General features: G+C 44.0%; 1 protein-coding gene across 1 annotated transcript; it reads right to left on the bottom strand.

Annotated features, from left to right (window-relative positions):
• Positions 1 to 937: 937 nt before the first annotated feature.
• Positions 938 to 14,007, bottom strand: GRAP2 (GRB2 related adaptor protein 2). Its single transcript, XM_062491359.1, has 7 exons — positions 13,915 to 14,007; positions 10,769 to 10,860; positions 8,462 to 8,581; positions 6,583 to 6,751; positions 4,816 to 4,947; positions 3,387 to 3,506; positions 938 to 1,188 (listed from the first exon to the last, which is right to left on the bottom strand). The coding sequence occupies exons 1-7, from the start codon at positions 13,990 to 13,992 to the stop codon at positions 1,009 to 1,011; spliced, it is 891 nt and encodes a 296-aa protein (XP_062347343.1). The 5' UTR covers positions 13,993 to 14,007; the 3' UTR covers positions 938 to 1,008.
• Positions 14,008 to 14,308: the final 301 nt, after the last annotated feature.

Below are 14,308 nucleotides of genomic sequence, written 5' to 3'. Positions count from 1 at the left end.
TGTTGAATGAGACATTTCTCTAGTAAGCCAGAGTTGTGTACATGGTCATCTTTAACACAGCAACTTCTCAGGGAAAACTTCTGCCACCAAACCAGAGAAACCTCTCCAATTCCTCTCCAGTTCAGTTCTACTGAACCAGTAGGAACCAGTGAGGGATATTACTGTTATCCAGTCCAGTGGATACTAATTCAGCTGAAGGGCCTGATCTGCTCTAATCAATCCATCTGGCTGAGGTGTAGGTTTCTAAAAGAGGAGCTTGAAAATGGGTAAGTTGTTACAGGGTAGAAAGAAGACCAGGCCTATGAGAAGAAGCAAAGAAACCTTCTTGCCCTCCCATCCCTTCACCACTTGTATGTTTGTACAAAAGCTTACAGAATTTCTTCCCTTCACCTGCTATATCCATACAGTGCATACACACAGTATGAGGTGGGTAAGTCAGAAACTATCAAGAAAAGTCTAGATTGCCCCAACCTCAACCTAAAGCCCCTTCACCTTCCTTCCCTAACTGAAGGATTAATGTGGTTGCCAAGGATCATTTAATTCACGTGTGAGTCCCTCCTGCCTCTGAAAGAAAGGTGGGATGGAGCCTGAAGAGACTATGACTGCTACAAGATCCAAAATTAAGGGATAGGGCTACCTGAAGACTGAACCTGAAGTTCACCTGAAGCCTGACTTTCCTGAAGGGCATTTCTACAGAATAAAACTAATCTCAGGAGCTTATCAACAGTTACCCAAAGAGGTGACAGGGCAGGGAGGACCCAGCAAAGTCTCAGTGTACAGTCCAAGATTTTTGCTCCTTCCCCTTCATGACTGTGAAAAATAGGGGGAAAAAATTCTTCTTCAAAGGGTTCTCTTTCATACAAACATTTCAAAAGATCAGTTGCCAATAAATTAAGACAAAACAAAAAACACTGTATGTCCTGGTGGCAAGGGAAGATGCACTCCTTCTCTGTCCCTGTCATGTCGGAAGAGCAGCTCCAGCACAGCCCTCTGGGCCATACTGTGCCCTCACAGCAGCACTGGTGTGACATAGTTGGCAGGGAAGAGACCCAGCTCCCCACGCAGGCGACCTTTCCACCAGGATGGGTTGGAGCTGTCCAGGACCTCTAAGATGTCTCCACTGCGGAAGCCCAGCTCATCGTGCTCCATGGCGTCGAAGTCGTACAAGGCACGGACCCACAGCGTTCGCTGGGAAGGAGAGCAGAGACAGGCAGGGAACAAGGAGCCAGGACTTTCAAAAATCATCTTCCTGTCAACCCTCTTAAGACCCAGTAAATACATTCACTGAGCAAGGACAAGCAGCGCTGAATTTTAGACCAACTTGCAATTAAACCAGGAAGTGGCCAAGATGCCAGGAAGGAGGGACCAATTTACTGGGACACCCAAGGGATGGTGTTGGGTTTCTCAGCAGTTTCAGTGTATTTGTGTGTTTTTTGCATCATAAGTCAACAAGTCAGACTGAGAGGAGGCCCTTAAGAAATTGTGCTCTCATGGCTCTGCTGCCTCTGCCCTGTAAGGGCAGCCAGGACAGCCACGTTTGAAGCCAATTATGGGGGCACAGGATTCCTGCCTGAGACTTAACTATTAGGGAGTGGCTCTAGGGAGCTGACCTGGTGCTGGTACAGATACCAAAATGTGTCCTTGGCCAGCTGAGGACTGAGAGAGCCAGCACACAGAGTAGAGAACACTGTAAAGAAGGATAAAGAAGGATACTTGCTCTTTCAGGCACTTTTGGGGCATAGGGGAGGGTCTTAAACCTTCTTCAGACTCTCCCCAAGGTCAGGCCCTTGAGATCTGAAGGATTTAGCATCTGTTTGGGTATATAGGTTCATTTTGGGGCGTGCACTGTAATGTGCACTATGGTTAGATTTTTTTTTTTAAGACTTTGCAGTCAATCTCCCACTTTGGCCAGAAACCGTATTTTAAAGGACATAGCTTGGGCTTCTTTCTGGGAAATTGTTGGCATCCACACCACAGGGCATGGATAATTTAGGAGGTATATCTGGCAGGGACAGATGGAGAAATCTGTCTGAAGGCAGACTAACTTCTGATAAATCCTCCATTCAGGGCCCGGCTTAGTACTGGCCCCTAGTTATTTGGTTGGACATATAGACCTTCCTATAATTGGATTTGTGGCTTCTACATCACTGATGGGATGTGGCAGGCAAAAGCATGTTGTTATTCATTGCCACAGACTCTGAGAGATAAAAACCATTGTATTTTAAGATGGATTGCAATAAAGATTCGGGGCTTTTGCCAAAAAAAAAAAAAAAAAGGGCATGCCCCTATTTTTCAACATGTTCTAAATCTCCTAATACAATCTGTTCTTTTACACTGACACTTGAGTAATGTCTGCTGTCCTTCCCTTCTCTCCTTGGATCCAGGTTCTGTGGTTGTGGGCTAAGCTGGACATTTTCTCAAGGAAGAGGACCATGCCTTAAGTCACACTGAGATGATGGGGAAATACAAAGTATTTCCTGGCAGTGGAATCACAGGCTGAGGCAGAGAAAGACACCACATCCTATGTGGGCATTCACATGGGGGGAATTTGCAGAGCAGGTAGTTACTGAAGGTCAAGTGCCAGGTATGGGTCCAGCAGGGGAGTGGTCTGGGGTGTCTGCAGAGACACACCTGGACCATCCCAAGTGCTAAGAGGCTCTGACAGACAAGGGTATCAGGTAGGTGAATCCTCCTTTGACAGCAAAGGAGGTCTGAGAGACGTGCCAGGCACAGACAAGCAGAGCTGGGTGATCTCAGGTCTTCCCAGGACTGCAGCAAAAATTAATGGAAGACACAGTGTGACTATGACTGCATTGCAAGGCAGGAGAAGCACTGTAGCATGGTACAGTATCATGAGGCTGCTGTCCATAGAATTTAAAAAATGTACTGCACATTTAGCTACTGACATCAGTCACTGCCTGGCTGTGGTGGCAAATATAATTGAAAGTCCTGTGCATTAATGGACATGAAGTTCTCCTAGAGGAGATCATTAGTCTTCCAGAAATGTCTTCTGCTGGACTGGACTCATGCTTGATCAAAATCCATGGGTGAGCTTGTGCTCATTCCAATGTCCCAGATGCCTCTTTGGCTGAGCTCATGCTAAGTTCCCTCTTCCACCGAGGCTGCATAACACTGACCTTGAGAGTAGTTACCAGAACTATGCTCACATAACACTGCAGTCCTGCCCTCAGAATGCCCCAGAAGCAGATTTAAGTGGCTGGGATAGAGCCTTGAGGCTCAGAAATGTCTTTTAAGACATGGCCTGGCAGGCAAAATACACTATTTCTCATGCGACCTCCATGTAGGTGACACTGTTCAGACTGCTTGGCCATTGCTAAGGGACCCACTGACTTGGGCAGATGAGGCCTTCCAGGTGCATCACTTACTGGTGTCTGCTGGTGCAGTGGGTCTGTGTGTCTCCGTTGCATAGCTCCTGCATTTCCTTGGCCATGATCCCTTAGTCTGTGCATCACGTCTTTCCTGTCCAGACTCCCTCCATGTCTTTCCTAGAAAGAAAACAGCAGCAGAAAAGTCATGTTGTTGTGATTTTGGATGGAATAGAGCTAATTTTCTTTATAGTAGCTGGTACAGTGCTGTGTTTTGGATTTAGCATGTGAATACTGCTGATAATACACTAATGTTTCAGTTGTTGCTAGGTAGGGGCTCATTCTGAATCAAGGACTTTTCAGTATCTGGCCAAAGGGATATTCCATGCTCTAGAACATAATACCCAGTATATAAAGCAGGGGGAGTTGGCCAGAAGAGGCCAATAACTGGTCAGGGACTGGCATCAGTCAGTGAGTGATGAGCAATTGTATTGTGAATAATTTATTTTTCTTGAATTTTATTGCTGTCTCTCTTTTTGTTGTTTCCTTTTAAATAAATGGAAAATAATAATAACAACTACTACTATTATTGTTATTATTATTGTAGTTACTACTGTTTGCTCTATTTCAATTGCAAATATGTTCTTATCTCAACCCACAAGTTTTATGTTTTTCCTGATTCTTTCCCTACTCCCACCAGTGGGAGGAGGAGTGATTGAGTGGCTGAATAGTACTTAGTTGCCAGCTGAGATTAAACCATGACACATATATTCTGAGATGTATAAATGAGGGGACTTAAGAGTTGTTAGTGAGCAAAGAGTCAGGGTCAAGACCCCCATAAATAATTTTAGATTTCTGCTTCCAGTAAAGTCCCTGTGCTCCAGTTCTGCAAGCAATGACCCTCATGGATGAGGTCAGCTTAGATTGTTCTGTTTTGGGTTTTACTTCTTAGTAGTTGAAAGCTGACTGTCCTCAGTCGTGTTTCACAGCTGCTGGGACAAATGGTCAGAAGGGACTTTTTTGGTGTCTGAGACTTTTGGAGAAAAATTAAGATTGTTCTAACTCACAGATAAAAAGTCATGCTTGCCAAGGGGATTTTAGCTAAAGTGGAGTTATTATGACCCAGTCCTGTCCACTCCTTGCTCTTCCTCTGTCCCATATGCTGGGAGAACATCAGTGGTGCTGGTGCAGCTGACTGTATCTGAGGGCACACTACTTTACCTTTTCTTTGGCTGCTCCACAGTGTAAAGGACAGCAAGCAGGCTTATAAATCTAGTAGCCAAATTAGCCAAAGAAGAATGAGACAAATCTAAGTCATATTGACACAAATCTGCCCAGGCAGCTAGAGAAATGAAGTAGGAAACATCTAGGAAGCAAGTTCTCTTTTGTGTGCACATCTGAGAGATGCAGATTTTTGACTACCAAGCAATAAAAGCCAATGTTTCATATGCCTGGGCTTGATGTCCCAGCCCCTTGTTCCTGGTAGTACCTGCTGCTGCTGCAGTATGGGAACAGGATTCTCTACATATCTCTTGGGTATAGAAGAATGATCTTCTCCAGCTGCTCCTCCCATGTGGAATCCTTCCCGACCTATCCGTTCCAGGGTCCCACCCCGCCTCTCCTGATGGAAGAAATATCTCAAAGTGAGGTCAGGTTTTGCTTCCTACCACATCCTTGACTAAAGCTGTGCAATCACTACACACCAAGCACTACCACTACCTACTACTCTGGAGGCTCTTTTAAATAAAAGACTCCGCCCCTCTGAACAGAAGAACAAATCAGGAATCCTGTATTTTAGATCTTTGTCGTAGCCACTCTCCATTTGAAGTCAGTAGCAGCTAGTGCTAGGAGGTGCTGGGCTGGAAATATGGCTACTGAGATGAGGATCAGCACAGGAGTCAAGCTCTTTCTTGAAATACTGCCCTTAGACTTCATTTGTCTCTGCACTGAAATCTATATTACAATCATTTTATCATATGGCTGTAGCATCTAAAAATTTAAATTGTGAACAGAAACCCCACTGTGTCTAAACATACCCCGCTGTGCCCATCACCATAACAAATGTACAGAGAGTTTGCCAAAGCAAACTTGAATTCTGTTCTTTCATTTGCCTGAATGCATCTTGGAGCAAAAGCATCTCTTTCCCTTCCTGCTCACAGTCAGCCCAAACAGGTTGCTATACTGATATATACATGCATACAGTCTTTCTTTCCTTTCCCAGACACAGAGATTCATTGCTGTGATCTCGCTCTTACGGATCCCAGAGCCTTTATTTTAATACCTTACTAGTGCATTTTAAAAGCTCTGTATAAGTGGTCTAGAAATAGACAACAACCCAGGTCTGTTCTTCAGAGTGAAAAATGCATTCTCTCTCATTTTGAGACAGCGAGAATGACCCACATGCAGCCTATAAAACTTTACTGCTGTAGTCAGCAGGTCACATACTTTCTGCCTTGCCTCTACTTGCACATGCTGGTAATTTAATTCCAGAGTCCATTTCCCTGTAAAGCAGGACTTTGGTTGCTGCAGTGACCAGGCATGTTCACTCCCAGTACAGGGAGTGCAACGTGTAGCAGCCTCTGCTATGTCATTTGCTTGTTCCCCTGGCACAAAACCAGACATTCATTGGACTGGGATTTCTCTGCCTTCTCAAACATTGACTATATCTTCCCTGAAGGCACATCTTGTTCCCAGATCTGCTATGTTCTTCTCGGTAGTACTTTCCAGTTCCTAACAGCCTGGTTAACTGCTCCAGGTTCTGCCCTCTGTTCTTTCCCATTCCTTTTACTGCATTTGCTCAGTAACAGAAGATGGACAATTCTTCTGAGCAGATAAACCTGCAGTTGTAGTTGCACTCTGAGTGTGTGCAAAGGACACTAAGAAACCAGACTCAAATTCTTCTCAGTCACAACCCACCAGTCAGTTCTGTACCTGCCCTTAGGAAATCTAGGCATTTCAATAAGGTAAGTCCTGCTTCCCTTGGCATTTTAGAATTTCAGCTTTGAGGTCTTAGCACAGCTTTATCAAAGCACTTCTATTAAGATTCGAAGAATCAAAAAATTCTGCTCAATTATACAATTTTACATACCACTGAATCCACTAAAAATCTGTGTCTCAGCCCCCACCAGAGCAGTGATGTATCTGGATTTCCAGGGACAGACTCTCTTCCTCTCCGTCTTGAGACATTCTCATGGGATGAACTCCTTCCACAGAAAGGTTTCTGACTGAGAAACATCTAAAGACAGTTTGTGTTTACCTGTTCTTCTTGGCTGTTGTCCCTTAGGAAGATCTGCTTCTGCCTGGAGATGGAAGCTGTCTTGTAGTAGTCCACCAGCTTGTTTAACGAGTGGAATTTCTCTGTCCACAAGTAATAGCTACCCTTTGAATCTCTCATCACTTTGAAGTGTTGCACATCATCTTCATGCCTGGATCCCAATGGAAAAGAGATCATCAAACAGATTGCACTTCTACTTTTTTGAACAAGTCTTTTCCAGAAGGGTAGCAAAACTTCTTGCCTGGCCAAATCTAGACTTCTGGAAAGTCATGCAATGGCAGTCCTTGTGTGTACTGGACACCGATGTGGCTCTATTTCAAAAGACTCATCGATGTGCAAACACAGAGTGCCCCAGGGCTGCCCAGCCACAAAGAACTATCAGAACAAAGCATAGGGTTTAAAACCCACTCTTTTGAAATAAAGGTCACAGGAGCTTCCAGGGTGAAAAAGTGTAGTTGTAGTCTACACAACAGCCTCTGCAGGTCCTGTTAACATCCAGTCTGCATTGACTGTAAGACCTGTATTACACCTTTACACACCATGGGGATCACCACTACATGCAGACACAGTCATATGAAGCCCTACACTAAGCTTTAAAATGGTATAAAATCTAGTGTAACATCATTACTACAGGTCCTTCTCCCTATCAAAAAACAAACAAACAAACAAACAAACAAACAAACAAAAAGCCCATGGACTTTTCTGATGCTGTTACAAGCCAAATTAACAATCTCAACCTTCTGTCTCTTAATCCCCCTGCACCTCCCCTCCTCTCACCTCTTGTGTGATGTGTAAAATTCCTCTTTGCACCAGATGTGATCTGGTTTTGCTACCCACCTCCTTGCTCTGTGCAGCTCCAGGCACTCAAAAGACTCTTCTCAGAGGCTACATCTGCACAAATAAACTAAACGGGGGCAGGCAGAGACTGAAGGCTATCCTTGACTGTTACAGTCCCAAGCTGTTGAAGTGCTAGCATGGCTGTGGTTTAAATGGAAAAGCTCTCCCTTAAATAGTGCTGGGCCATGGCTAGAAAGAGCAGGCCAGGAACTGTTCACAGGGAGCTGCTTGAATACAGCTCTTCTGTTTGGTGGGGTATAGCCATACAGACCTGACCTCTGCCACAGTGCTTGACTTCAGGGCCAGAGAAAGAGCCTGACTGTACTTGATTTGTTGGTGTTAATTGATGCAAATGTAACCAGAATGTTTTCCTGCATTCCTCCTGGATACTTTTAGAGCTGCTGGAATCCCGAATCAGCAAGTACATACCACTTGGAGAAGGCTTGTTAATCATGACTCTAATTTAAAACTGGTTATCAACTATTTGACTGAAAATTGGGAAACCAAACATCATTTAAGAGCTCTGCTTAGAAGCAAATCCACTGAGAAGTGCTGGGCTACAGCAAATTGCTGAAATGCAGCTGGGCTGCAAGCAATGGAAAAACCTTTCCTTGTCCAATGGCTGTTCACTGACCTGTGGGAAATAAGTTAACAGTGCAATACTAATCTCTTAATAGGTAGTACCAAAGCTGTCAGGGAATTAAAACAAATGGAAGACACGTGTTAAGCACTGTGGGAGACTTCCCCTGTACCACTCTGCTTTGCTGCAGCTCTTTCAGAGAAGGAGGTCACCAGGAGATGCAGCTTTGGAATGGGACATTCACTGTGTCACTTGAAAAGAGGCAGAAACATTTGGGAATCAGATGCCTAATTTGCTCTCATTCACAACACAGCAGCACTACCAGTGACTGGCAGCATGCAAACTTCTCAAGAGGCTACATCACATTAGGAATCCTTATGAGAGGAGGCTAGGGACACCATTACACAGGAAAAGAAGCAGGAATGTGCTGTGAGAAGCAGCTACCTGACAGAGATGGAAAAGTCACCATGAGAGTTCTGACTGGCCCGGACGATGAAGCAGCCAACTCCTTTGCTCATGAGAAGGTTCTCTGCTTCGTGGCGGGATATCTTCTCATCAAACCAGCTGTCGAGTGGGAAAAATCGTGGGGATGTGAATAAGGATGTGAATTAAAGTGAGGAATAAAAAAAATGGAGGGTAGGGAGAATTTGAATGAGCAGGGTGGAGGGACGAAGACAAAAGGATCAGAGGAACCCACATGACTACTCCCAGTGGCCATGTATATGCTGAGGTTCAGGGGTTTGATGGATGCAGACCATTTTCTCTGAGAAGTAAAAGCACGTACATGCAAAGAGAACAATGTAAGCTTTGGTCTGCTAAGAAGCAACACTCTGCTGAAACTGTAATTACAGACACAGTGCAATAAGGTCAGTCAAAGAAATTTTAAATTACTAATGTGTATGTATACTTATACACATACATAATTCTCAGACATATAGATCAAATTGCTTTTTGGCAAACTGATTGAAAATTACTGGGCTGTGATGGATATATTGCATGGAACACACATAAATTTTTAGCAGAAGAAAGCCATGAAAGTTTTAGTACTAATAAATTGGTTCCTGCAAGAGTTACAATACCACAAAATTGTAAAGCACAGAATACATAAACACACTTACACAAATTCAGCCAGACATAACAAACAACAGCATAAAGCACTGGACTTATGATGAGAAATTCACCATAAATAGTAAAAGAGTAAGATGTCAGTAGAAAATCTTCAGTAAAGAAACAAAAAATCACATACATTTGCATATGTCTAATAAGATCTGCAGTCTTTGACTTTACCTAATACTTAATTGCCTCTATTGCATTAAAATTAAGGACTGTTAATTTCCTAACATCTGTCATTTCCACTTTGGACTTCCTTATTATCATCACAGTTTACCTATGTATTATTAGCAAAGAAAAATCAGACTTCGATGAGCCTTGATAACCAGTCTCAATGATTACATGACAAGAAAAAGATGGGCAAAAACAATCCATCAAAAACAGGAGGTAGCTTTCCCCCCTATGTCTCGTTCTGTCATCTGGCCTGCACTGCTTCAAAGTGCAGACCTGGTGCTTAGAAAAGTGTCAAAGTGGAAATATTTCTTCGCAGCTCTTGCACAGAGAAAGCAACACGAGAAAAATGTGTGTGAAAAAAGAAGCTGCCAGTGCTCCTGAGCGATGGCACAGCTTTGTGAAAGAGTGAACAAGAGCAACTGACTGGAAGATCTCATCTCCCTGAGGCTCAAAAGTACAAGGACATATTTGCACAGCAAACTAATAATGTCCTTCAGCTCAGCCAAGAAGCTTGGCTTATGCTCAAAAAGGTCAGTAAGTGCCACCTCCAAAAGAGACAGAGGCACTTATTTGTAACCTCAAAATCCCTGTGTGCTCCCAGTATGACTGCTCAGGGCACCGGTGTGGCATTACAGCCACAAGTACTGGGCTTGGTGCACGCTCTGCTTGTTCACCCCTGAAATGCTGCAGCACTTCTGAAAAAAAGAGGACAATGAGAGGTGCTTCTGGGAGCATTTCTGCTAACTGAAAGGTTGAAAAAATCCCATGCACTGTCACATTGATGGCATAGGGCTGGAGAGCACATTTAACATGCATTCCAACACTCATCAGTCCTTTCTGAAAGCACAGTGCCACCTCCTCAGGGGGAAGAGAGAAATGCAGGTACTCCTGTCCTCTGACAGATGTGTTTGTGTGTGAGAGAGGGAGAGCGGGGCGGTGTGTCTGGTGTATCAGCTCTGCCCATCCAGGACTAACACGAGCTGTCACAGCCACACAGCATTGCACTGACCTCTAGTGCACCGACACGAACTCACCAGCCTCGTCGTTAAATTTTATTATAATTCGTTTTCAGAAAGATGCCTTGCTCTTCCTTTTGTGCTTAGCCTCTGTCCCTGTTCCCAAGGCTTCACATCATGACTATTCTCCTTCTCTCTGAGGACATCTAAATGCAATTCCTGCCACATCCCAGCATCCCCCTGAGCAGCAGTAACAAAAGAGTCACTTGGGACTGCCAGCGATCATCGAGATTCACTTAGCTCCGAAGGAACAGAGGATGCTTTGGGGTAGAAATATGCTGTGCTGGCAGAAGTGAGTGTAGCATTGTGGCAATCCTTGCCAGTCCCAAAGTGCAGGGTGCTGTGCCCAGCACTTCCCCTGTCCTGTCCTCTGCATGTGCACACAAGCATGCTCCTGACAGCACTCGGTGGAAATGTGCCGTGGTGGTGACACCATTTCTGTCACACTTACGGGGGAACGTGGAAATCAATGAAGTTCTTAGGAACGTAGCCCTCGTGACTTCTGAGCTCAGCCTTGTACCACTCTTCCTGGGAGCTCAAAATCTGCAATGGAGAAATGGACGGAATAAATGTGTCACCTGAGAAAGGCAAAAGTAACAAGATTCAGGCAGAAACCTAGAATATCTTGCAAGAATGAAAGAAAATGGTACACATTCTATTCCCTATCAATGGTGTAATGAGGTTAGTGGCTGATGACCACTTCAGAGCAAGCAAGCAATAAAAAGCCCAAGTAGAATTAGAGAGTTTTCTTGTTGACTTTACCCCTTTGTCTGACCCCTCATCCTTGTATCTCTGGTGCCTGTGAAATGGAGAAATTCAGCTTTGAAAGACTTAATAGGGGTTTAAGTTATTCTCTGTTCTGCCTTTTATAGTTGGTACTGGAACATCTCAGATTCACAAGGGAAGAAGAAAATATCAGCAAAAACTCCTCTGACATGGATGTGGAGGGATATGCAGCTCTATCTGTGTGCTTTACGACTGCACAGATGTTACCATGTGCTCTCACCTGTCATTTCACAAGAGATTATTTAGTGGGCTAAGTCTTCAGCTACCCGGAGCTTTGCCAAGGTAGATAAAAGAAGGAGGCAAAAAGTATTTTCAAGACACTGTTACACTTAGGAGATTATAGAATAGCTGGAAGTGAGTCCACATCACGTGCTGCAGCAGCTTCAAGTGTGCTCACATTAATGTTAATTGTAATGTTCCTTAGAAACATCACTGCTGACCAGGGAGGGCTCAAATTCATGACACCCTGGCTGATGGCCCAAGACACAGCCCTAAGCTAGAGGAGAGAGGACAGGAATACAACCACATTGGGATTTTGCTGCAAACGTTGTGGTCCTTGGTGTTTTGTTTGACATTGCAGTTCCTGGGACAGGATTCTGCTGTATGAAGTAGACCGAGTTTCCGCTCTTTCTGGTTTTGGAGAGGAGCCTAAAAGCATGAGCCATGACAGTTTCAAAAGGAAAAAGCAAGTGGAAAAGACCTAATTTAAAATCTATTGTTAACAGTAATAATGCTTTGTGAGCCAATCTCGTGGTTTTGGGAGCCTAAGGCACATTTTAACTGCTTTGTATTCGCAACAGGATGTTGCTGTCTCTGGAGCCAATTCTTCATTGCCTTCCCTGCCACGTAGGCCTTTTTTAAACCTTTGGATTCAGAAAAGTTGAGGAATAGAAAGCTGTGGAATTCCCCACTTGTACAGTCACTGCTGTCCTCATGCCTGGGTGCTGGGTTAAGGATCTTTTTCCACTGCTGTGGCCAAACACAGGGGATGACAGCTCCTTTCTGCCCATGCTCTGGCCCTGCTCTGTTGGAAGTGAGGTTTCCAGACAGACCCACCTGCTGTTTGCCACTGCAGAGCTGGCAGGTTTCTCTCACTGTGTCATCCTCTCAGAAGGATGTGGGGGGGGGTGTAAGAGGGTGGATTTCCTCCTGTCACTACTGGTTGAGGGCCTCATGTTTCCTGTTTTGTAATCTCTACATCAATACTTCATCTTATCTCCTTTATAAATCAGCAGCTTGTTGCAGGCAGCACGAGGGGGGCTCATGATGGGGTATGAATGTATGTGTGCCTATGCCAGAACAGAGTTTTTCCTCAGGCTGATTTACTGCTACTACGGCTTGGGTGGCCAAGGTGTTGTTTTGTGCACCTCAAGGACATTAAACCAAAAGGCAGTTTGATTTTTCTGGTAGTGAATTCTCTATGACAAGTAATAATAATAAAACTGGTGTGTAGTGTTGACACTTTTTATCAGAAGCTTCCAGCATACTTTGAAAAGAATCTCTAGTTTATGATGATTTTACAGGAAGGAAAACTGAGGAACAGAAAGAAAAGTGACCTGGCCAACACCATCACCCCAGCCAGGGACTTGATGGAAGTCTCCTGAGAAAAAAGGCATCAGTAAAGGTCCTGTGATAGTAGGGACTGACTGTGGAAGAATAAGAATGTTTATCTGTGCTGAAGAGAGGCAGTGATTTCTCCAGAACTTTCTCACAGCTCTTTGGAAAGATTTGGTACTAATGAACTCTGGATGCTATCAACTAAGTGCCAAGAATTAAAAGGCCAAGAAAATAAAAAAATGGTGGTGATGGAAAAGGCAAGGCTGAGACCCAGTATCTGATTATTAACTGGAATATCTGTGGCTGCACAGAGGGGTAGCAAAGGCTCCCTGCCAAACAAGGGTTTACATCCTATTGCTGTACACCATCCCTTTGGACAGTAAAGGAGTTAAGGTCTTTGGGAGGAGTAATACTCAGCATTTTCAAAGGAAACAGAACATCTGGGGCTGAGAAGCGGAAAAATAATTAGGGTGAAACCTCAAGTGACTTTATCTGTGGCACTTTGGTAACGTTAACAAGAACTGTTCTATCATAACACATACAAATCAATTTTAAAGAGACTTCCAGAAGCTCTGTGTAGTATATCATCAACTCTAATTCTGCCATTGTCCCATGTTCAATTCCTGCAAGGGTGTATATAACATTATTAGACCAGGACCTCTTAAACTATTCCATTATGTGTGTAACAGTCTGTCTCATTGACTTTTCCTCTTCTATTTGCAATTGCCTAAAATCCCTGCAGCATCTAACAATAATTACTAACAATGAAAAGTTAGATATAAATTCTATAATACGTAAGAGTTATCTTTTAAACAGTTGAAGGGCTGGCAATAAGGAAGACAGCAATCCCTCTAGACAGAACTGATCCTTCCTGCATTTAGACATAGTCATCATAATGTAGTCACTGTGCATGATTTACATGGTCAATGAAAATAGGCAGGGCCCTCAAAATCTGTCACCAAAGAGCTTGATCTGTGCCCCAGCAAAAGTACTTATCCTTCCCTGCTGACCACTGGAGGAGTGCAGGGCACCTAAGTCCACAGTTTATGGACATAAAATCAAGAAAAGTGAACACAGTTCAAGTAACCTGTAATTGCTGTCCTATTGCAAACCCTATGGGAGAGGAGTATCCTGCATTTGTATCCTAGTTTATAGACGTGTCTTCATCTATTTTGTCAAGGGAAATGGAAGAACAAGAAAGATCTGGAAGCATTCTCAGAAGCACTGTTTAGTCAAGATGGGGGCTGTACTCACCTTCAACATATCCCCAGCCTGGAAGCTCAACTCGTCTTCTCCAGAAGCAGTGAAATCAAACTTGGCTATGGCTTCCATACTGTGTCTTGGGGGCAGAGCAATGCTGGAAGAAGTAATGTCAGATACTTGTCAGCATCTGTGAGCTACTGGGACTGTGGAGTCCAGTCCCTGGAAAGCTGCTAGTGCTGGGATTTGTATGTGGGGAAGCACCAACAACGGGCAGCCATTAGTAACCAGACCTGGAAAGTCATTAGCAGGTAGAAGAGAGGGCGTGGCTGAGGCTATAATTAGCTGAAGTCAGAAGTACAAATAACCAATAGTGTATGCTTATTCCAACAGGTCCCTTTCTCTAGAGCAATCTCACGGGAAAAACATGTATAGATCAACTCTGTCA

Source organism: Cinclus cinclus, chromosome 4 (assembly GCF_963662255.1).
Source record: "Cinclus cinclus chromosome 4, bCinCin1.1, whole genome shotgun sequence".
NCBI classification, from domain to species: Eukaryota; Metazoa; Chordata; class Aves; order Passeriformes; family Cinclidae; genus Cinclus; species Cinclus cinclus.
The sequence above is the reverse complement of the archived record's forward strand: the minus strand, read 5'-3'. Positions and strand labels throughout refer to the sequence as shown.

Coding starts and splice junctions, on each gene's coding strand:
- GRAP2 (XM_062491359.1), bottom strand. CDS start 13,992: ATGGAAGCCATAGCCAAGTTTGATTTCACTGCTTCTGGAGAAGACGAG. Junction 3,507..4,815: donor CCATACTGCAGCAGCAGCAG/GTACTACCAGGA, acceptor TTTTCTTTCTAG/GAAAGACATGGAGGGAGTCT. Junction 1,189..3,386: donor CACTGCACCAGCAGACACCA/GTAAGTGATGCA, acceptor TCTCCTTCCCAG/CGAACGCTGTGGGTCCGTGC.